The following is a 24,863-nucleotide window of genomic DNA, read 5'->3' on the forward strand; positions in this document are numbered from 1 at the left end:
ACAATAAACTACTAAAATATTTTGATGAACTTCCTTATCTTACTCAATGGGGATTATGTTGAACATTTTAGTCATACTCTCTAAGATTACTAAGCTGTTAAATACTCATTGAATTGAGCAGTTCTTTTAGATTTTTTATGTAATCATCATCCTCATTGCAGTGGCCAATCCTCCTCCACTTCCTCCTCGATCTGTTTACAGAAAGCACTCTATGGAAGAAAGAAGAATTAAAATGAAAGTACAAGGAAAGAGCAGATGAAAAAGGCCCATTTAAAAAACAAAACAAAATAAGAAAATGAATAAAAGAAATGGAGTCAGTGTGGCAGTAAATTGTATGGTTTAAATTCTTCCAGATGGAAGTAATAAAAACACAGTGTTCAGGGACTGCTGTGATGCAAGGGAAAATGTTTTTGTTTTTGTTTTTGTTACCATCTGTGATGACTACTGTGTATGTCATTTTTCAAATAGCATTGAAAGTTTTAAGTCCTTGAATAACTTGGGAAAATATGCTACAAGTAAAAAATTTTTTTTGATTGTTCTTAGATTGAAATAGAATTGTAACTGGCTTTGGAGTCAGATGAATGTAAACCTGACCCTTGCTTTGATCATTTAAGAGTTATGTGATTCTTACTAAGAGTTTGCAGATCTTTTTAGGTCTAGTTTTTCCTTTGTGATACTGGAATAATTATGGATGTTTAAATGAAATAATCTATGAAAAGCACTTCTTACAAGACTCCTGGCACCTAATAAGCACTCACTAAATGTTATCAATCATCATTAAACATTATGTATTATGAATACAAAGCTTATTGTAAAAATTTTCCTGTTATATCCTACGTTTTCATTGGTTTCTTTTGTAAAACTTTAAATACAGTCTTTCAGCATTTAATTGGGGAATGAGGAGCCTGAGCCTGCCTGGAAAAGGCTAGAGAAGGAAGTGAAACTATAATTTCTTTGACAGTGTCCTCCTCTTGCCAGTCCAGTTGAGGTGCGGCTCACTCATAATAATCTTCTCAAATCTCCATGTTAGAATTAATCTTTCCTTCTTTTGAACTCATTTGAATCACTTGTTACATACTACTTGTAGTACATTTATTATCACTAATACACACACTACAACTTCCTACTAGATTATAAACATCTTGGAGGAAGAGATTATTTTTTCCGAGTTTAAATTCTTTCAACCTGAATTCCCTCAACTGTAAAATATAGACAGTAATACCTATCTTGGTGGAATGTTGTGGAGATTAAATGAAATAACGTGCGTGGAAGCACTTACATAGTGCCTGGTACATAGTGGGACCCTCAGGTGATGTTTATCCTTGTTTTTCCTTATCCCTTTTAATTCATATGAAAAAATATACAAGTGCTTCTATTTATGTGCCAGGTCCAGTGCTTTGCTCTTTGAAGAATAGAAATAAGTAAAACACAAACACTGCCTCCCAAGAACCTGCAGATTCATTGCATGAATTACATTGGACTAAAAAAGAGTGAAATACAAGGTAAAGTAAGAAAAGTTCTATAAGGGAGTTACAAATACAGTGCTAAGGAGCCAAAAGTTGAGGAATAGATTCTATATGATGATCTCCTGTAGGAGGTGTGCAAAAAGCTCTGGTGGCTTCACCTTACCTCAGAACAGTCCCTCTGCCTGAAACAGGAAGTGTTTCTCTCTGCAATTTAGTTCTTTTATACTTTTTGTACATACAACTTTCTAAATTCTAATATACTGTATGTACATATCACCCCCATATGTTGTATATTTAAATGCTAAAATGTGTGATTCAGATAATATTCAAAGAAGGGAGAGAGATGAATTTAGACCCAGGGATAAGGTAAGAAGATATGACTGAAATTCAGGCTTGAAAGACGGATACCTAATTTTGTGCTATGAAAATAGTACAAGGAGGGAAAGGACGTAGATAAGATGGACATTTAGTGAGGAGTTTGAATTTTATCATATGGAAAGGGGAAGCTTGCTGATTTTCAGCAGAGATGTGACATGATAAAAATTATGTTTTAGGAAAGATATATGAGCTTCAATATAGACGTGGAGTATTAGGCAACAGAAACATTAGACATGAGTCTATTGTAATCAGTGAGGTATAAATGAACTAGAGTAATAAAAAAAGAAAACAAAAGGTAGATATGAGAGAATTTGAGGAAGAATCAACAGAAGTGATGAAAGAAACCATGATATTGTTAGACTTTGTTATAAAAAATGATATAATTGGATTTTCATGGTATATAATTTGTTTAGATATCTTGCAAGACTCTATAAAATTCTAGTGGGGCTAACCTCACTCAAGAGCAGTTTTTATTTTTACATTTAATAAACAGTTTCACAAACTTTTCAGTATTTCACATCTGTATCCAATTATTCATGTCAGATATGCAGTGATTACTGGAATTACTTGAAAAACAAACCACCAACAACAAAGAAAACAACTAGCTGTAGAACCTGGTGGTGACTCTTAATCATTGTGATCTGAGGAGATTTATGTAATTTTCTTAGTCATAAAGTTGATGAACTTTTGCGTTAGAACTATATGACTTGGCAAATCTCCCATTAAGATATAATAATATTTAGACTGTTAAGTGTAAATAAAGGCCTATATGAAAGTAAATTTAACGTATTTACCTACACTATACAGACTCTCATTCACCATCTTTTGAATATGACAGTATGTAGGGAGAACAAATTTCATATAATTTGTTAGCATGATTTTAACTTTTAAATATTTAAACATATGGCATTTGTTCCATATTGTACCATTTATACATAAAAATGTTATGGATGTGCCTGTTAGGTTTATTTTCCACTGTCCTCTCTCCACATTCTACCATAGTACTGTATAGTTGCTTCCGGTTCCCCAGCATGCCCAGCTCTTTTTATATGCTGGTGCCTTTGTCATTGTTCCCTCTTTTTGCAAAGCCCTTTCTCTTTTGCTGCCTGGTAGAATCTCATGAATGTTTCAAAGCTCAACTCAAATGTTTCAATGCTCAACTCAAATGTTTCTTCTCTGGGAAGGATACCAAGTCAGTTGATCTTTACCATCTCTGTGTCCCCACAGACACTTTTAATGATATGTTAAACCACCTAGTGAGCTTTTGGAAACAAGTTATGATTGTACCACTTTGTGATAAAGTTCAGAATCCTTAGTGAGGCTTGCAAGGTCCCCACCCCACTAAAACCCACATACTAATTCTTTAGCGTTGTCTTCCACTCTGATCAGACTAGTCTTTTTGTTTCTCAATGGCCTGAAGCTTTTCTCCCAAATATTTTGCACATACTATTTCCTTTGCCTGGAAGACTACTTCTAACCTCTTGGTGATTTTCTACTCATCCCTTAAGTTTTAGATAAAATTTTACATTCTCAGAGAGACTTTCTATGACCCTTAGATTGGGTTACTTCTGCCTGATATAAGCACACAAAACACTGTATACAATAAAGTGATGTATTCAATGCTCTTTTCCATCAACCTTCATGAGCATGTCTGCCTTTTCCAGTTATATCTCTATTAATTATGCAGTTAACTCTTTAATCCATTTTCAGTTTATTCTTGTATAAGAAGGTAAGAAGGTGGTATAGTTTTGTTTTACATGTATTTGTCAAGTTTTCCAAATACTGTTTATTGACTAGACTGTCTTTATTCGATTGTTTGTTCTTGTTTCCTTTGTCAAATGTTAATTAACTCTGTAAGCTTGGATTTATCTTGGGCGTAAAATGTCTGGAAACTGGCCCTATTTCTGGGCCTGATGAAGACAAGGATGAACTTTGTCCGTGGTGGGACAGAGATGAGACACTGGGAACCCAGGGGTAGTCCTTTGGTTTAGCTTCTATAATGAATCTTACCATGAAACCTCAACCTCCCATGTGTGAGTCTCCTGAAATGCTTTTTTAGCAACCCCATAAAAGGATCCCATTTCCACCGGCAGCATTGTGAAAGAAATTTAACCTGGTCAGAGGGGGACTGGAGGAGTTAGTTAAGTAAGCTTCCCAAAAGAGTGACACCTCTTCTAAGAACTGAAGGATGAACATGTATCATCCATGTGACTGTATAAATTAGAAGTGTAGGGTGGTGACAAGGGGTTTTCTTGGAATTGAAATGTACCTCACATCCTAGCAATGAGAGATCCTGTGCTATAGTGAGAGAGGGTGGCTTAGTGGGCATGATCCATGCAGTTGTGCAGAATCCTGTGCTTAGAAGGTGCCTGTACTGGGTTTAATACTTTGCTGTTGCTGTCTTAAAAGTCTTATTGGTTTTTGAACGTGGAGTCTTAGTTGAACAGGGGCTACAACAATGATAGTCATTGTTATTTTTCTGAATCTTATAATTCACAGTTAGCTACTGGATGCAGTCCTGGAGATAGATCTAAACCAACGCCTGATCTGGAAGGGGAGAGCCCACTACTGAGACTCACCAGAGCATAGTTATTGCACCAGAGCATATGGGAGGGTAATAATAACCAGGCTGGAAGGCTTTGCTAGAGCTGTGGGGTGGGTGGGTGGGAAGGACACAAGGAAAGTCTAGCGGTTGTGTATTATTTCTGTTGCCAACACAAAATTTCAGGCTTTTAGTTCCCTCTCAGTAAAGGTCCAGGTGTCCTACGCTTACCCGTTTTCTACATTTTCTTCAGGTTCACCTGCACATCCATAACCATTAGCCCTGGCTGAGCAGGTGCCAGCCCACTAAAGGAACTTAAGTGCTAATAGACCTTCTGCTTCATCAGCACTGTGTCCAGTGCCCTACTGCACAGCTTCTTCTCCAAAGATTGCTTTGAGAGTAATTCAAACTGTCCAGTAATTAGAGGTCTCCCACTTATTTCCTCATCCTTTGCTTTATTACCTTGAATTTAAACCACAAGGCCCTTTTTGTCAGCCCTGCTAATTACAGCAAATTAATTATGTCAGGTCAAAAAGTTTGTTCTATGTTTAAAGATTGTTAAAAGTGACCCCAGGTCTCAGTTTATATGGCTTCCATTTTGCTTTACTTCCAAACCTATAAATAATTCCTGCCAAGGCTACAGTAGACAAGGATACAAGTGATGCTGCTGATCTCCTTGCCTGTTCTGGTGGCAAAACCGTTTGCAAATTGAAAAAGCCATCATTTGGAGGAACAAGATAACCATATGCTTGTAAACTTGGACTGCTAAGTCCACCTGCTCCCTGGATGAAAATTCTTTCAGTAACATAATAGGCCCATGGTTATATGCTCTATGTTTCATTTGTTTGCATCTTTAGGATTTCTGGCAGGGTTGGCCATGGCCTACCATGTGAACCTGCTCATCCCCTGCTCACCTACTTTCTCTCTTTAATTGATCTTATTCATTACTATGGTGTGAATCTTAGGCCATGATGCAGTGATAATTAGATATTTTTTAAAATTTAATTTTCTTTATTTGAAGTATATATGATTATATTGAACTAAAATAAGGGAGACTGTGGTTTGACAGGTGGTAACTGATTTTTTTTGCTAGTATCCTTCATGTCAGTGAATGGCAGTAAGCATGACCTTACTGATATTGTATATAGTAGGATATAATCGGAAACTTTGGGCAAATACAGTAACATCAATTTACACTTAAAACTTCCAAGACTAAATTCATTTTTACTCAAATATAGTTTATTTGCTTTCTTACACTTGTATTTGACTATTCACATAGACAATTTTAACTTTTTTTAAAAAATATATTTTATTGATTTTTTACAGAGAGGAAGGGAGAGGGATAAAGAGTTTGAAACATTGATGAGAGAGAAACATCGATCAGCTGCCTCCTGCACACCTCCCAGTGGGGATGTGCCCGCAACCAAGGTACATGCCCTTGACCGGAAATGAACCCGGGACCCCTCAGTCCACAGGCTGAGGCTCTATCCACTGAGCCAAACAGGTCAGGGCGACAATTTTAACTTTTTCATGAAGTTTGAAGTATTATTCTAGACAGCTGTTGTATCAAATAACAAACAACCTGGCATGGATGTAAAAAATGTTATTATTCATCACTTTTTCTGATAAACAAAATAATGAGTAAACAAAGTTAATAACTTTAGCATTGATTTATAATTTTTCAAATACTCCTGAGTGTTTATACTTAAGTATCCCTTTTAGAACTTCTGAAGTTATTTTTAGGAGTTCATGATCACACAAGATGAATTTAAAAATTCAGAAATATCCTTCACTTTTGTTGTTGATGTGTTTTTAAAATGCTGTTCTAGGTCGGTTTGGATTTTTTTTCTTGTTTAAGATACAAATAGTGCCACTTAAAATAATACTAACAAGGACCACGCATCCAACCACTGGCAGCACCAAAGAAGAAATGCTAATTCCAGGATTCGGATTTGGATGGATCTCATCAGGATTTGGATGGATTTCATCAGGATTTGGATGGATTTCATCAGTATCTCCTTGAGGAATAAACAAAGCTACTTGTGCAATGTTGGATACTTTTGATGTCAAACTGCTATTATCCACACTTTGAATGGCAATGAATATGTGGGTTGCATTTTCTTCTGAGATATTTCCCGGTTTAAATGTAAAGGTTTCCTTGGAGTTGGCCTCATTTGGTAGCAGATCAGTAGTGTTTACTTGCAGAGCATCATCAAACTTGTCTCTTAGATCCAGGATACTTCCACTTATTCTTATGATATACTGTTTAACTAAAAAAAAAAGTACATATAGTTTAGAAAATAGATCATACCATGTTAAATTCCTTTTTATTCATTCTCCTCAAAATATTGTTTAGTTATTCCAAGTTTATACTCATATCCAAAGCTTTAATAATTTTTCAATATAAGCTGAATTCTTATTTTTAAACTGCCATTACTACATTTTTTTGTTTGAAAATGGGACCAGTTAAAATGTGTTATATTTGATTGATTTAGAATATCTATACTAATATAAAGGTGATATGCTAATTAGACTGGGTCAACTGGACATCTTCCGGACATCCGACTTTCTTCCAGACAAAGCCATGGTGGCAGGGGCTTAGACAGAGGTGGTTAGGGTTGATCAGGCCGGCAGGGGAGCAACCAGTTAGGGATGATCAGGCCGGCAGGGGAGGGCAGTTGGGGGCAATCAGGCCGGCATGGGAGCGGTTAAGGGGCAATCAGGCTGGCAGGCAGAGGTGGTTATGAGCTAGCAGTCCTGGATTGTGAGAGGGATGTCCGACTGTCTGCGGGATTGGGCCTAAACTGGCAGTTGGACATCCCTCAAGGGGTCCCAGATTGGAGAGGGTGCAGGCCAGGCTGAGGGACACCCATGCATGAATTTCATGCACTGGGCCTCTAGTCAGATTATAAAATTAATACTTTACTGAGTTATTAATTAAAAATTGTTCTCCCATCCACCCTTATACTTTTGTTTTTTGCATGGGCATATTTCACCTAATCAACACTGCATGACACTTCATCCTTACCTTTTCCAACATCAAAATTGTCTCCGGGTGCTGTCCATGTTAGATTGATCATATCCCCATCAGGTGTGGCCTCAAGGTCTGTGATTTGACTTGGTGGGTACAGGTCAGGCAAGGGAAATGTTGAAATATTTGAAACCACAAATGCACTTCCAATTGCAGTTCGGGTAAAACTCTCCAAATTTGTCTGAGTATCCTTATTAATTTCAGGTCTTGGTGGATTTCCTTCAATTTTCCCTGCATTAAAAATTTCCTTGTTTATAATGAGCACAGCACTACTAGTATTTTCAATTGAATCCCCATCCTACTTATTTTCTCCTTTTATCTATATATATAAAAGCCTTAGCGACCATTTTACCAGTAGCTATGATGCCCACTAATCACATGGGGACAGACACTCAATGCACAGGCATGGAAACATGGAACAGACTGATGAATCTCAGAACGAAGTGGGGAGGGGAGAGGGCGGGAAGAGATTAACCAAAGATCTTTTATGCATATTAGAGGCCTGGTGCAGAGATTCGTGCACAGGTGGAGTCCCTCGGCCTCGCCTGCAGGGATTGGGCCGAAACTGGCTCTCTGACATCCCCTGAGGGCTCCCAGATTGCAAGAGGGTGCAGGCCAGGCCGAGGGACCCCACCAGGGCACAAATACATGCCCCAGGCCTCTAGTATATATATAAACGGGTTGGGCAGAAGTAATTTTACAGTTGTGAGTATACAAAACAGAGTTCTTATATTGTTTATTATTGTCTTATTTTCCACATGAACAACTGTAAATCTACTTTTGCATATATATATATATATATATATATATATATATATACACACACACATATATATATATATATGTATTACTAAGCAAAACAGAGTTTATTCTTATATTATTTATTATTGTTTTATTTTCCACATGAACAACTGTAAATCTACTTTTGCCCCACTATATGTATATTTTACTAAGTTTAGTGACAAAGTCATAAGCATCCAATTGGTGGGAGAACTTGTTTTCTTTAGTATCCTGACTAGGATATTGTAGGATAATGAATTGTAGGATATAATTGGATAATGAATTGCTAAGGAATTAAGGCTGCCCTGAATGGAAATAATATTATAAAATTCAACGTTTGCTTTTAATGGGGATTCTTTGTTTCTCAATTTATCTTTAAGGTGGGAATAAACCTGGGGAAATTGGTTCTGGTTTCCCTCTAACCACTGTACCATGTTCTTCCTTTCCTCCCTGTTGAAAGTGCTGAGGGGTAATACTTCAGGTTATATTCCAATTGTCAACAGAAAGCCCATGTAGAGCCACAAGATAAGAGACAAAACAAAGGAAAATTAATAAGGAATAAATTCTTAATCCTTATCATCACCTTTCTCATATTTCTTTTGACTTAATAAAAATATCCAAAATAAATGTTTACTCACTGGCTTATGCTTAAGTACATAACATATTAGCCAGTTTCCTTCACCCTTAGTTGAAAATCTGGCATATTATCGTTGCTGTAGGTAAGGTGCTCCAAATTAATTTAATGACTGACATGTATTGAATGCTTACTATATGTCAGACACTGTACCAAAGCATAGGTTAATTTAAAGGCAAATCTCAGTATGACTGAGAACTTCATTCCAGAAATGGGAAAAGCGATACTTTGAGTTGTAAAATGTTTGAAACCATAACTATATCATCTCACAAGTATTCCGGCCAGCACTGTGTTTCAGATATCATGAGTTACTCACCATCCACTACCCAGCCTGGTATGTATGCAGCTCTATTTGGTGGATGCCTTAAATTTCGTGCGGCAGTGTTTGCTCCTGCATGAGCTCGTACTTTTAAACTATATCTGCCATTTTCTGAATAAGCTGTAAAATATCTGGAGTAGACCCCATCATCCTTGAAAGTGTCAGCACCTTGTTATAGAAATTCAGGAATGAATTATTATTGTAAAGAAAAAGAGAAATTTATGCATTTTCAGGTCAAGCATATATCCTTTGTAAGCATATCCCTTAGAATGAGCTCCCTATTTTTCACGGGGCCAGCTCTTGATGATAGGGTTATAAATGGTCTGAATTAATTATATTGCATAAGATACTGATTAAAATCTATGGTAATCCAGATGTCTATCAAATTGGTGTTTGTTTTTTCTTGCACAATGAACTCTCAAAAAAAGGTTCAGTTCCCAGAATAACCCAGAGTCTGTGGAAAGATCTTTAAGCACTGCTCACCCATGCACACCAGGGAGAGAGCATGGCCCACACTGTGTCTTCTTTCATGCCAGTCAAACCTGGTAACTGATGCCGTTGTAATGTCCCCTCCTGTCTTGTGGCAGTTCTGCCTGCCCTTGGGCCTCAGTTCCCAGGACTGTATTTGCAGTTTGGGAATTAGTTACTCTGCCTGTACCTCTTCCCTGCTGGGGGCCCAGGTTCTACCCCATAACCCCTCATGGCTGCTGTGTTTCACTCTCTGTGGCCAGACTTTCTTGATGATGTGCCCCCAAGAAACACTTGCTCAGAATTCTTGATGCTGTCCTCAGTTTGTTGAGTGAGACCTTTCTATCTGGTGATAGACATTGGTTGCCTAGATGATGAACAATAATGACAGTAAATAACATTTATTGAGTATTACTATGTGCAAGACACTTGCTGATCACTTTGCAGGTTTTACCTGAATAGAATTTCCTGCTGTCCCTGTTGTTCACAATCTGCATCAATTTTCTTGGTGTTTCTCACTCCCCCATACTGTCAGGGGACCCATAACATATCCTGAGTTATGAAAATATAAGCTTATTCTTTAAAAAAGGAAAACACTGTAAATTACCTGCACCATTATCAAAAAGTTCCAAAACTTCTGTTTTTCCACTACTTGATTCAATGAATGCAGTCACATTAGCTCCAAGAATGGGTATATACCCTTGTAGAATTTCTGCGTAAACAATCATTGGGCTGGGGAAGCTGTTTGTGTCTTTATTCATTTTAGCATTCACTGTGATTGGGGCCACAGAAGGATTTGCTGCTCGAGAATTAACTGTTATTGTTAATGTTTCTGAGTCTGCTTTGGCTTGAAGACTGTAAGTCCAAACACCCACCTAAAAATTCAATGGAAGTAGAGTATCAGATCAAGCTATTTTCTGTGTTTCCATTATCTAACTCTAAAATAAATCTTAGAAATATATTGCAGAATAAACAGGGTTTTGAAATTTTTGAGATTTATTTTAAGGTAAATGGATGAATATCAAGGCAATTTGGACAGGGCATCCTGGCTATTGTCATGCATGGTGTCCAAACTTTATGAAACCTCAGCTGGGAAAAAAAGTTTTGGAACATTTGCCTTGGTCTTGGCCTTATGGAGTTCAGAGATTTTTAATTCTTTATTCTATGATCTGGTAATACTAATAAGCTGTACAGATTCCCTACATTGCCTCCTTAAAGTTATTTTTAGCCTATCTAATTTTTTCTCTTCTTTCCTCCTAATGCATACATTCTTCTTTCCTTTTCCTTCCACCATAATTTTCAGGACCATACAGGCATAGAAAGTACATTGTATTTTATCTAAATTTTGAAGATGATACAAGTATTGGTCTCATATTTATGATATTAAACAATGTATTTTTAGCTATGAAGCAGATTTATGTGGAAATAAAAAAGCTGATTGCTTACCTTTGCAGTTCCTGGAATACTGAAATAGGCCATTTTGGAAGTAGCGTCCACTGTGGAAATGATCATTGGTGTTCCATTGGGATCCGAGAGAGAAATAATGGGCTGCTGTTTTAGCCATGTGATGAGAAAGAATGTGTCCTTCCCCACAGTGCTATCAATTATTACAGTTCCATTCATCCAGAGGTTATCACTGAGTGTTAATCCCTTACTTTCAATCTGTATAAATATATATTATAATATTAGTGACTGGAGAAAAGAGTAATTTTATTCTTTTTTCTTTTTTTAAAAAAACACATAGTTCTTAATTCCTGGCCTGCGAACAACTTATATAGGGCATACCTCTGTAGGCTTGTGATCTCTCTGAAAGCTGATTGGTATGTGACAGTTGTTAATCAGAAAGTATGGACATATAGGATCTGAGTTAAAACCATTAGAGCAGGAGAATTGGTTTTACAGTTGGAGACATGGCTGTATTATTTTTTCCTAGTTGTTTTTGTATACACCCACCTGAGATTTTAGCATTAAAGGATGCTACAATGTCAAAGAAGAATTAGCTGTAGTGTGTATGTGTTTGTGTGTGTGTGTGTGTGTGTGTGTGTGTGTGTGTGTGTGAGAGAGAGAGAGAGAGAGAGAGAGAGAGAGAGAGAGATCCTCAGTTTACCCATCTTCATGATGGTGGATACAGTACTAGTATTTGAGTAGAGACATAGTTAGGTAAAGACCAGCGAGTAATGAGACAAGCACTCATGGATATTTTCCTGATGTGAAAACTTCACGTACTTTTTCACACATCCTAGGAGCCTCAAAGAAAGTTTTCAAGTTTTTGAGGATGGCGCTTAGTCAAGTACAGCGTATTTTACCTACTGACCAAGAAAGTGCTTTCTACAGATGTGTCATTCCAGGAAATGATGGGAAATTCAACTTCTATTCTAACCTAGTCCTTAACCAAAAATACCTCCATATTAGTTCTAAGAGAGTGAATTCTACCATTGAAACATCATCGCAGTGACAAAAATCTCAGTCCTATGTTAGGTGGACAAAGCATTATTATCAAGTTAATCTGAATGTGAGTGACTTTTTTAGACTCCCCATCAAGAACGTGTAAGAAAGCTAGAAAGCTTTGAATAAATAGCAGTATTAGGGGACAGTAACTGAGTAAAGAGTGGGAAGCAACCTTTCCTCTGTATTCCAGCTGCCATTTTAAGTGAGGGAAACAAAACCTTTCTGCCCCTTCCATACATTTTAAGAAGTCCACGTTTAAAAGTCTGACCACTTCCTGTATGCAAATGACCTTTTTCTAGCTGATTTTCCACATCCCACTCTTATATTTAAAATTTCTTTATGATATAAAGGAAGGAACTCTTACCATTTGCAATGTCATGGATGGAACTGGAGAGCATTATGCTAAGTGAAATAAGCCAGTCAGTGAAGGAAAAATACCACATGATCTCACTCATTCATGGATAATAGAGACCATTATAAACTTTTGAACAATAATAGATACAGAGGCAGAGTTGCCTCAAACAGATTGTCAAACTGCAGCGGGAAGGCCGGAGAGGGTTGGGGGGCAGGAGGTAGGGGGTAAGAGATCAACTAAAGGACTTGTATGCATGCATATAAGCATAACCAGTGGACATAAGACATTGGGGGATAGGGGAGGCTAGGGGACTGTCTAGGGCGGGGGGATAAAATGGACACATATGTAATACCCTTTGTAATACTTTAAGCAATAAAAAATAAATAAATAAAATTTCTTTATGATATTCCATTTTAATGTCCCACCATCCACTAAAAATCACTAAGGTTTAAACAGAACACAAAACAATATCTTCAAGTTCATTTCTCCCTCTTTACTTGTCAACTTTAGAAAGTAGTATTATCATTTTCTAAGTCAACCAGGTTGAATCCCTCAAATTATTTTTATTTTCCTTCAACTTATTCTCCATACATTACCAAGCTAGATTCCAGATGAATTTTTAACCTGTTTGCGAGGTGAAGCTACAAACCAGATCTCAACATCAATCTGCAGATATAATCCTAATCCTGCATCCTATAATTTATGTGTTCTTCATTGTTGGAGACCAGAGGAAAATAGGTTTGTTTAGGTGATCATGTCAAGTTTTAATGTAGGCATAGACCTAATGAACTGGAAGATGGAAGACAAGTTTTCACATAAGGTGACATGATGTAGATTTGGTGGGAATGGATAGGGATAAAAACAGTAAAAAATACTTTCAAAGAAATAGTCTCTGTTGATATTTTATATTGGACATGAACGAAGAATCAAAGTTTAGTCAAAGTTTTTGAATCTAAGTAACAGAAAATGAGGGTGTTATTTAAACACAGGTGAAAAAAGGAGTTGAGTTCAGAAGAGAGGTGAATAAAATAGAAAGCCAGTGAAAAGAGTGGTTGAAGACATAAAGGAAACCCTAATTTTTTGGATCTGTAATGATTATTCATTCCCTTTCTTCAGATAAATTTCTTTCCAAGATACTTTCCTTCCATTTCTAATCCAGGTTCTTCAATTCATTCACCTAACCTAAATTTATTTCACAGCAGTGAAAGGTGAGAGAAATCTTGAAACTATGATATATTTTTATGTATTCATAGAAAAATGGATGCTGTATTATTGGGCAAAGTCTATATTTTATGAAAAATTTAACATTTAAACATGTATTATTTTTATTGATTTCAGGGAAGAAGGGAGAGGGAGAGAGAGAGAGAAACATCAATGATGAGAGAATCATTGCTGCATGTGCCCTTGAACGGAATCGAACCCGGGACCCTTCAGTCTGCAGGCTGATGCTCTGTCCACTGAGCCAAACCGACTAGGGCAAAATTTAACATTTTAATGTTATTCCTTAACTAAATCTATGTAAGAAGAAAAAGAAAAAAAATCTGCTATTTCACTACTATTTTACTACTTAATTTGGCCATATCTGAAGAATGGCCATGGATTTCTATTACATACTTAGTTTTGATTTTAATTAATAACTTTGAGAAAATATAGAACTCAAAACTTATAATAGCCAAAGTATTTTTCTTGGTATGGCTAAATACAAACACAAAAACCTGGAATTGGAACTCAGACCTGAATAGACTTCTGGGAAATATCAGCGTTTCCTGATGTAAGGGCCCCGAAAGCATCAATGAGGCCATTGTTCTGGGCTGCATCTGAGGCAACGACATGTTTTCCTCCTAAAATGTAAATATATTTTTTAGGTTGCTTTCTAGAAAATAAGTACTTATCACAATTTAGTGATTTTTAAGGTAACAGTAAACCTGTTATGCACGCGGGTGAGGTCTGGAGCAGAGATGGAGAGACAGAGACGGGGCCCAGAGCTGACACAGGCAATGGGCCGGGGTGCCTGGGGCTGGCCGAGCAATGGGGGGTGGGGGAGGAGAGGGTGGCGGGGAGAGGGGGGTCCTGGCTGCCCATGGCGCTAGTCAGGCGTGGGTCCGGGCTGCCTGCAGTGGCTGCAGCCATCTGGCCTGACTCCCGCTGAGGCCCATGGGGTGCCTCCTTGCGCGTGATTTCAATCGAGCGCTGGGCCTCTAGTATGGAATAAAAAAAGACAACAATAGCCGCATTAATCCTGAGAAAGAAGAACAAAGTTGGAGGGATCACAGTACCAGATATAAAACTATATTACAAAGCCAGAGTGCTCAAAACTGCCTGGTACCAGCACAAGAACAGACATATAGACCAATGAAACAGAGCAGAGAACCTAGAGTTCAACCCAAGACATTATACTGAATTAATATTTGACAAAGGAGGCAAAAGCATAGAATGGAGTCAAGACAGTCTCTTTAATAAATGGTGTTGGGAAAATTGGACAGATAAATGCAAAGAAATGAAACTAAACCACCAACTTAAACCATAATGGATAAAGGACTTAAACATAAGACAGGAACCCATAAAAAACTTAGAAGAATCCATAGGCAGCAAAATAGCAGACATTTGCCATAGCAATATCTTGACTAATACTGCTCCTAGGGCAATAGAAACTAAGGAGAAAATAAACAGATGGGGCTACATCAAAATAAAAAGCTTCTGCACAGCAAAAGAAACCATCAATAAGAAAGCCCACTGCATGGGAGAGCATATTTGCCAATGTTATCTCTGATAAGGGTTTAATCTCCAAAATTTATAGGGAACTCATACAACGTAACAAATGGAAGTTAAACAATCCAATCAAAAAATGGGCAAAGAACCTAAATAGACACTTTGGGAAAGAGGACATACAGAAGGCCTAGAGACATATGAAAACATGCTCAAAGTCACTAATCATCTGAGAGATGCAAATCAAAACAACGAGGTACCATCTCACACCTGTCAGAATGGCTATCCTCAACAAATCAACAAAAAACAGGTGCTGGCGAGGATGTGGAGAAAAAGGAACCCTCATGCACTGCTGGTGGGAATGCAGACTGGTGCAGCCACTGTGTAAAACAGCATGGAGTTTCCTCAAAAAATTTAAAATGGAACTCCCATTTGACCCAGTAATCCTACTTCCAGGAATATATCCCAAGAAATCAGAAACACCAGTCAGAAAGGATATATGCACTCCTATGTTCATAGCAGCACAATTTACTGGTAAGTGCCCATCAGCAGATGAGTGGATTAAAAAACTGTTGCACATCTATACAATGGATTACTACGCTGCAGTAAAAAAGAAGGAACTTTTACCATTTGGAGCAGCATGGACAGACCTGGAAAGCATTATGCTAGGCGAAATAAAGCAGTCGGAGAAAGATAAGTATCACATGATCTCAATCATTTGTGGAATCTAATGAACAACATAAACTGATCAACAAAAATTGATTCAGAGTCATAGAAGCATCGAAAAGACCCTCAAACCTCAGAGAGAAGTTAGAGGAGGGAGTGGGGGTGGGGGAGAGTAACCAAAGGACTTGTATGCATGCATATAAGCATGATCCATGGACACAGACAGTAGAGGGGTGAGGGCATGTGCTGGGGTGTGAGAACAGCCGGGGAGAGGTTAATGGGGGAAAAAGGAAACATATGAAATATTTTAAACAATAAAGGATTTTTTACAAAGCAAGTGTGTATTTGGTAACAATAGAAGCCAACTCAATATATAATAATTGATATCCATAAAGTTGTAAATTATGTGTTCTCTACTATATTTAAGACGGCACATGTAGTCCATTTTCATCAGCTGTCTCTGTCTCTAAGATAACAGCTACCAATGTAAACGTTTATCTAAAAATTTATTTCTTAACATCTATTCATACTGAGCCTCTGTGAATCTCATTCCCCCCTCCCCTCTATACCTGCAGCCAAAGTAATCTCTCCTCTCATGGATTTCTATCCCTCCATGTGCCTTGCATTGTCATCCCAACATGATTTCTTTACTCGAGATCATCTTTTCTAACCCCTTTTTCCTCCAGTGAAATTCAACATTTTGTTCAAGGTGCAGCTCAGAAGTCACTTTGTCTCTCATGCTTTCTTTCTCAGATTTTACACAACCCTGGGAGAATTAATGGCTTCTTCGGCTCACACAGTGCTTGACTTCTATAGATTCCCCCCGTTATGGAGGAATGTTTTCTGAAAATGTACATGATTAGTAGTTTTATTTGTCTCTCTAGCCAGCAGGACTCTGAGCATCTTGAAATGAGATCAGGTCTGGTTTAACTCTGGTCCCTAGTTCCTGGCACAGTGCCTTCAGAACTCAAGAGAAGTTGAGTTGTCAGTCTCTACTCTTACACATTGCTATTAAAGGACTAGAATATATAGGTCATATTTTACCTGTTACATCGCTCATGTCTGTGACTGCGTGATCAGCATCTTCTCCCAAAGCAATGAAGTGAATAATGGCCCCGCTTTCTCTTACTTTATCAAGACAATATTTTGCAGAGCTATCCTCCCCATCCGTCAGCAGCACTATTTCAGATCCATCTAGTTGGGAGTATCTTTTTCTTATTATCTGTAAACATAATCAGAGTATAATTACCACAGGTTCCTAAATCAATTAGACTTATGGGATATTAGGAAAAGGTGTACAGAGAAAATAAAAGTATCCAGAAAAGAATAGAAAGCTTCTGTTTTAAAATTGTAGGATCTGCAGTCAGCAACCCCCAAGGTAACTTCAACATGACTCTATTTCCTGTCTGTCTGCTTTAGGGAATCTTTGCTCAAATGAAGTTATGAGGGAGCAGGGCTTTGCATCATCTTACTTTGGTTAAGAATCAATGATATCTCAGCCTGGGAACTCAGGTCAACCAGATACCAAAAGTATAATTGCAGAGTGTGGCATTAAATATTTCTCTTCTTTCTTTGACCAGACTTCCCTCTGACAAGGCGTCAGTGTATAAAATCTGTTGCATAGACAGCTAAATGCATTAAGAAACCACTTCAACATTAAAAAAAAAACACATTTTGATTGCAAATTAGGAAACCCTCAGTATACTTATAGAAAAAGAGTATAGGAAGTTCTAAGCAGGTCAAGATTAGGGATCTTGTTATATAACTTTTATTTTACTTCTAAATCTAACAAGCACAAAACTAAGTATATTGATGGTGCTCCGAGAATACATGAATTATGTTTATTGAAATGGAATGATATTGGTAGCTTGAACCTTTTCCTATAGAGCCGATCAGTTTGCACTCAGATTTCTGAATCTAGGCTCCTGTAGAAAAGGATAAAGAGAATTTGTCACAGGATAGTAACTACATTTCATCTTCTCTGACAGGTTTAATTGGCAGTGGCTTCTTGGTGCACCATTTTGAGAAACTGAGTGCAGGCCAAGAGATAAATATGACTGATTTATCAGTGGCTTTCATGGACTTGGAATGGAGATGTGAGTAGATTTGCAGAAAGGGTTTGGAATGTAGAAATCCCTAATAAACTTGGGGTCGGGGAACAATATGAACATCCTCATTTAAATTTTTGCATGTTTTAAGGCAAATAATCACACACACGGCATTTTTGGTTGAATATGCTCTGACATGCACTAAAACCAAACTGAGAAATAGGAAATGTTTTTATACATTTACAATATTTATATAGAATCCTCATTACTTTCCCCCTACACATTTCATTGAAAAATGAATATCCAAAGATGAAGTAGATTTCTCTTGTTCACCTCTCCCTTTCTTGTATTAGTTATTCACTGAGCATTTAATATGTTAGTCACTGTCTTGGCTGCTGGAGATTCAACAGGAACTACATGGTTCCTGCATTCCTGGAAAGAATGGAATTAAATTTTAAAAAAATATGTATTGAGATATAGGTGACCAACTAAGGAGACATAGAGATGATTGGTGAAGACACAATTAATATATACCATAGTTCAATAGAAAAAAACCACAATACTATTGTGCTACATTTTCTGGAACATTTGCTAAATGTTAAATGTGTTTTATATAATGTGTAATTTAATCCAAGTCCAAGCTTCCAATCTGTCGTTAGACCTACCCTACTATTGCTCTTACTCCCCACAGTTCATTTTATACAAGGCAACCAGAGTAATTTTCCTAAATCATTATTGATGACCAATTAAAATTTTTTTTATTGATTTCAGAGAGGGAGGCAGAGGGAGAGAGAAATAGAAACATCAATGGTGAGAGAGAGTCATTGATCGGCTACCTCCTGCAGGCCCCCTACTGGGGGTCAAGCCTACAACCCAGAATTGAACCTGGGATCCTTCAGTCTGCAGGCCGATGCTCTATCCATTGAGTGAAACCAGCTAGGGCAGTGATCAATTTCTGATGCTTAAAACCCTTTTGTGGTGCTTAAAATAAAGTAAAACTTCTTATTTTTTTAAGCTTTGGAAGATCTAGCCATTATCTACCTGCCAACTACATTTCATCCGCCCTCATTTGTCAAACACCAGTGCCACTAGCTCTATCATTTTTAGAATAATCCAGTTATTTCCCACCTCTTTCTTAAGGGACTTTGCACTTTCCTTTCTGCCTGAAACAATGGCTTTCTCATCCTTCAAGTCATAGCTTAAATGTTACTCTTCAGAGAAAGTCTCAATGGCCTCTTCACCTAAAGTAGGCACTGCCCCTCCTTTCCCAGTAAGTCTGTCACATCACCCTGTTTGGTTTCTTCACAATCTACAGGGTTTTTTTTATTCATTTATCTACCTATGTACTATCAGTTCCCCACTGAAATTGCATGAGCCATAAGAACAGGGAAGTTTTGCTTGCTACATAAGTATATGTTGAATAAATTATAATATATGTTTGCCCTCTACGTTAATATAATAAATATCCTATATAATAAAAGGCTAATATACAAATCAACCGAATGGTGGAATGACCGGTCATTATGATGCATACTGACCACCAGGGGGCGGGCACTCAATGCAGGAATTGCCCCCTGGTGGAAGTGCTGCTCAGCCAGAAGCCAGGTTCATGGTTGGTGAGTGCAGCAGTGGTGGTGGGAGCCTCTCCCACCTCCGTGGCAGCACTAAGGACCTCTTGGGGGATGTCTGACTGCCAGCTTAGGTCCACTCCCTGTGAGAGGGTGCAGACCAGGCTGAGGGACCCCTCCCCGCCCCCGTGCACAAATGTCATGCACCAGGCCGCTAGTATCTTAAATAAATTAAAATATGAACAAACATATATTTATTACTTCATTATAAACATATATTTATTACTAATTAGGTAATTGACTATAGAGATGAAGAATCATGCTTAGTGTTAATGATAATTAGAGTTTTAAGTAGGACTTCATGTTAGAAAGCTACACTAAAATACCATGCAAATTATAAATGGGAGAGATTTAATAGGGTTGGGAAAAGCAGGAAATGCTACATGAAGGAGCAAGGATTTTGAAGAATCAGGAGAATCTTAACATGCAAAAATGGAAAGAAAGAAACATTTTAGGTAGAGGAATTGCCTGGGCAAAGGAACAAAGGCTGTTAGTGCATGGTGGGCTTGGAGAACAATGTGTGCAGTAACTGGGTTAGAGCAGTGGTTCCCAACATGGGGCACACACCCCACAGGGGAACAATTTGATTTTGAAGGGAGGCAATTTGAGAATGAGTTATTAACAGTGAATTTTTTGCATATGGTTCTAGGGGCCTCATATACAGTAAATATATATTGTGACATATTTATGCATTTCAGTTCCCTATTATATGTTTTGAAAATTTATTTGCTATCTTTTCATATCACTTTATATTATAATTATCTACACTAATAAAAGAGAAACATGGCAATTGGCGTATGACCGCTACCCTTTTCATTGGCTAATCAGCGAGATATGCAAATTAACTGTCAGCCAAGATGGCGGCTGGCAGCCAGGCAGCTGAGAACAGGAGGCTTGGTTGCCCCAGCGATGGAGGAAGCCAAGGTTCCCCGTCTGCAGCTGCTGGGCTCTGAGCTCCTGAAGCAACAACTCCAAAAGATACAATGTTTTAATTATAGAAGCTAAAAGATGGCCGTTAATTTGCATACTCAGGCTCCAAGCAGAGCGAAGCCAAACAGCCCTGAAGCGGTAGGGCAGAGAGGCCTCAGGGCCCGGGATCAGCGGAGCCGCGAGGCCTCCCAGCCCCCAATCAGTGGAGCCGAGCGGCCTCAGGACCCTGGGATCAACGGAGCCGAGAGGCCTCCAGGCCCCAGTTATCAGCGGAGCCGAGAGGCCTACCGGCCGGGGATCAGCAGAGCCGAGAGGCATCCTGGCCCTGGGATTAGCGGAGCAGTGAGGCCTCCCAGCACCGGGATCAGTGTGATAGGGGGCAGCGACCAAACCTCTGATTGCCCTGCGGGCTCTGGGTGTGACAGGGTGCGGCGCCCTAACCCCCTGATCGGCCCTGCTCTGTGTGTGACAGGGGGGAGCTCCCCAACCGCCTGATGGGCCCTGCTCTGTGTGTGACAGGGTACGGAGCACCAACCCCCCTGATGGCCCTGCCTTGAGTGTGACAGGGGGCGGTGACCCAACCCCCCAATCGGCCCTACCCTGAGTCTGACTGAGGGTGGCATTGCAACCTCCCAATCCTCCCTGCTCTGTGCATGACAGGGGGCGGTGCCCCAACCCCCCAATCGGCCCTACCCTGAGTCTGAGGGTGGCATCACAACCTCCCGATCCACCCTGCTCTGTGCATGACAGGGGGCGGTGCCCCAACTCCACAATCAGCCCTGCTCTGAGCCCGACCAGGGACTGCACCTAGGGATTGGGCCTGCCCTCTGCCACCCGGGAGCAGGCCTAAGCCAGCAGGTCGTTATCTCCTGAGGGGTCCCAGACTGTGGGAGGGCACGGGCCGGGCTGAGGGACCCCCCTCCCCCACGAGTGCACAAATTTTTGTGCACAGGGCCTCTAGTTCTTTATAACAATTTCCTAGTGATTTCTTCGTCAGTACTTCAACTCTCCTTTTGTTCTTTTATTTTTCTCTCTCATGAATGCCATATTCTTTGGAAGCTTGTTTAGACCATGTTAATATCCCTTTAAGCTTCCTCCACGAGAATATGAGTTCACTTTTTGAATAATAATTATATGTCACAGGGTGGAAATTGGGATTTTTAGAGATGCTTAGGTGGGGCATGGCCAGAAAAAGGTTGGGAACCACTGGGTTAAAGCATAGAGCATCAGAAAGGAGAATTGAGAATTATAGGCTGGAGAAAGAGATGAGAGCAGTTTTACTGAGGGGGTGATAGACATTTTGAATAGCATCAGTCTGAGGAATTCAGATATAATTCTATAGACTGTGAGGGAAGCATCAAGATTTTTAAACAGGAAAATGACACATTTGATATTAAGTATAAGCTCAAGATACAATTTGGAAGAAAATGAGGTTTATAATAATAGTTGTAAATTATATATTTACTATGTAATATAATTAATGTTGTTCTATGTATGTAAATATATCATTTCATTTAATTCTCATGATAATCCTATGAAGTAGACATTCTTATTTGCCTATATTTTATAGGTAAGGCATTGAGAGTCCAAAGATACTGAAAATGTTGCCTAAGACCACAAAACTGGTAAATAGCAGTCAGTACTTTGATGTCAAAACTCATGTTCTCACCAGTATTCCTTCCCCTTTGACTAACAGTCCCTGCTACATCTGTTTAGTAGGTAAACATCAGTTTATCTGAATGTCACAGAGGCTGATATGAGGATTGGCCCAAAGTGGAATCACACCAATTTAACGTGTTTCATTGCCTTAAAAGTTGATAACTTTTGATGCTCATCACTCATTTATTTAACTAACATTTATTGAGCACTGACTATTGCAAGGTAAAAGAACATGTAAACAAACCATAAAGTTCCTGACTTCATTGGACTTATATTCTAGTGGCTTTCTTATCCTATCTAATAAAAGACAAAAAGGGTAATTGACCGTACCTTCACTATGCTTCTCATTGGCTAATCAGCACCTTTACTGCAGGCACGACTGGCCAGCGCCAGATGCCATCTGGCCCCGTGTGCGGCCCTGGGCAGCTGGGCTTAGGTGGCGTGATCATGTCACCTAAGCCCCGCCCCAGCTGGGACCCCAGTGTGCCACCTAAGCCCCTGCCGCCTAAGCCCTGCCCCCAGCCGGGACCCCAGTGTGCCGCCTAAGCCTCTGCTGCCTAAGCCCTCCCCCCAGCCGGGACCCCCGTGTGCCACCTAAGCCTCTGCCGCCTAAGCCCTACCCCCAGCCGGGACCCCCATGTGCCACCTAAGCCTCTGCCACCTAAGCCCCGCCCCCAGCTGGGACCCCCGTGTGCCACCTAAGCCCCGCCCCCAGCCGGGACCCCCATGTGCCACCTAAGCCCCGATCCCAGAGCAGGCTAGTGTGGAGGGTGGGCGGCCCCCCGGTGGACCTGGCCCCGGTCCCTGCAGTGATTCGGTGATCCATGAGCAGGAAAGTGCAGCCTGCAGGCAGCACCCTACCCTGGCCACAGCTCAAGGGAGAGAAAAACACGCAGTGGAGGCCAGGAGCCTGAGAGATCAACACAGATGGGCGCCTGCTCCAAGCCTTCATGGTGTGGTTGGGGGCAGGCCCCTAGCAGACTCACACACACACACACACACACACACACACACACGCACACGCACGATGGCTGCTCTGAGCCTCTGCTGCCAGACTGTGGCCATCAGTAGGACATCCACTGAGGGCTCCCGAACTGTGAGAGGAGCAGGCTGGGCTGAGGGAACCCCCACTCCCAGTGCACAGATTTCATGCACCGGGCTTCTAGTATTAATATATTTATCCATCAGTTTATTCATTGATTCACTGACCCATTTAGAAAATCAAGTGAATTTTTAAAGTTCTTAGTTCAGTATTTCTTAGAATTAGTTATGTTAAAATTAGTAAGTATGTGCAGCAGCACTAATAGAAAAATGTTCTAATGATAAAAAACAAACAAACTATATATACACTATGATTTTCACCTGAAATGCTGCATCAATTCCAGTGCAGATAGAAGTTCCCCCACCAGCTGCTGTAGGCAAGCTGTTCAAGAGCATATTTCTTTCGTTGGTGCTTATTATTTGGATTAGCTCATGCTTAATGTAGGCACTACTATCAAAGTGCACCATCCCTACCCAGGTTCCATTTTCAATAGCTTGCAGCAGGAAATATTTTGCTGCTTGATTCATTCGAGTTAGGCGGACACCCTGAATGAAAAAGGACAAGAAAAACAATTGGTTTTGACTAGAAAATAATAATAGATTACATACAATGAGTAAACAGAACTTATTAAGAATTTTCTAGTAATTGGTGTCATTAAAGAAAGCAATTTTTTAATTGATAACATTTAAAAACATAGTTATATGTATTATGGAACATATGGTAAGGAACACAGGCTTCTAACTAGAAGGGATTCGTGGCTGCTTAGCATCTAAATTACAGGTGCAGGTTCAGGGGTTTGGGTTGGAATTGAGGGGTGATGACTCACATCTTAGAGACTTCCTAATTACTGCTGGGGTGTCAAGATGAATCCACTCCCTATGTCCCAGAATATCAAACCAGACTGTCATGGAATCCAACTAGAGACTGAAATCTCCCTACCCACTGGAGACTAGACAACTCAAAAGTTAAAAGTTTCTTGAGTTGCAGCAAATTTCTGAGAGGCTCTGTTCCTACTTCTGCTCCTAAACTCTCCCCAACATTTCTCCACCAATAGGTTAATTGGCATTGGTTCTGTGGTAACCCATTAAGACTCACATCCCTCTTACCTAGGTGAATGCCCAGGAAGTAAATCTCTTCATACATTTGCCATTTCCAGTCCCTCAACACCAACTTATCTGTAGTACCTCCCCTTAACACATGCCCAAATTTCTTTCTAAACTCCTAGATCCAAGTCACAGTGAGAGACTTCTTCAGCCCCATCTTTGAGGGCTCTCTTTGCCACTTTGCTTTACCTTTAAACCAGGCTCTGTCATCTCTTCCCAACGACACCTCCTAGAACACTTCTATGTGCTGGTGTCTAGCACTGATGCTCTTTCTGAAACCCTGTGCTATTGTGGATGATTCTCTGCCCTTTCTGTAACCACACAAACCCCCATTTGTTGAATACATTCTTTTTGGTCTTCAGTATGCTCAGTCCTGTCTCAAATGTGCCATTCTTCTGGATGCCTTATCACATAATGCCTGCTCTTTAATAGTCCATTCATTTCAGTAATTATTTATTAAGCACCTATATGTGATAACCCTGTTCTAGACAAAAGGGAGATGAAAATAAATAAGAAATGGTTTCAAGTACTAGAGAACATGGTTTCTAGAGGATACGGTTCCAAGTACTAGAGGAGCTCCTAGTCTAGTGGGAGAGAAATGTGTAATTTCAATATAATGTGTAGAATAGAGGTTTGCAGTTTATTGTGGGAAACCAGCAG

The 24,863-nt window shown here is 39.5% G+C and overlaps 2 protein-coding genes across 2 annotated transcripts in view; one reads left to right on the forward strand and one right to left on the reverse strand.

Annotated features, from left to right (window-relative positions):
- The window catches only part of ODF2L (outer dense fiber of sperm tails 2 like), a 355,423-nt gene that overhangs the window by 68,203 nt on the left and 262,357 nt on the right, over nt 1-24,863 (forward strand). The gene's annotated exons all lie outside the window — the stretch shown is intronic.
- Nucleotides 6,061-24,863, reverse strand: part of LOC308515845 (calcium-activated chloride channel regulator 4-like) — a 34,051-nt gene continuing 15,248 nt past the window's right edge. The window contains exons 7-14 of the mRNA XM_081086487.1: nt 23,421-23,645; nt 16,838-17,015; nt 14,156-14,262; nt 11,065-11,280; nt 10,226-10,493; nt 9,148-9,318; nt 7,415-7,648; nt 6,061-6,656 (exon numbers count right to left, since the gene is read on the reverse strand). Of these exons, the coding sequence (XP_080942613.1) occupies nt 6,199-6,656; nt 7,415-7,648; nt 9,148-9,318; nt 10,226-10,493; nt 11,065-11,280; nt 14,156-14,262; nt 16,838-17,015; nt 23,421-23,645 (1,857 nt within the window). The 3' untranslated portion in view covers nt 6,061-6,198. The remainder of the gene's footprint in view (nt 6,657-7,414; nt 7,649-9,147; nt 9,319-10,225; nt 10,494-11,064; nt 11,281-14,155; nt 14,263-16,837; nt 17,016-23,420; nt 23,646-24,863) is intronic.

Source organism: Myotis nattereri, assembly GCF_964212035.1.
Source record: "Myotis nattereri genome assembly, chromosome: 3".
In the NCBI taxonomy this organism is placed as follows: domain Eukaryota; kingdom Metazoa; phylum Chordata; class Mammalia; order Chiroptera; family Vespertilionidae; genus Myotis; species Myotis nattereri.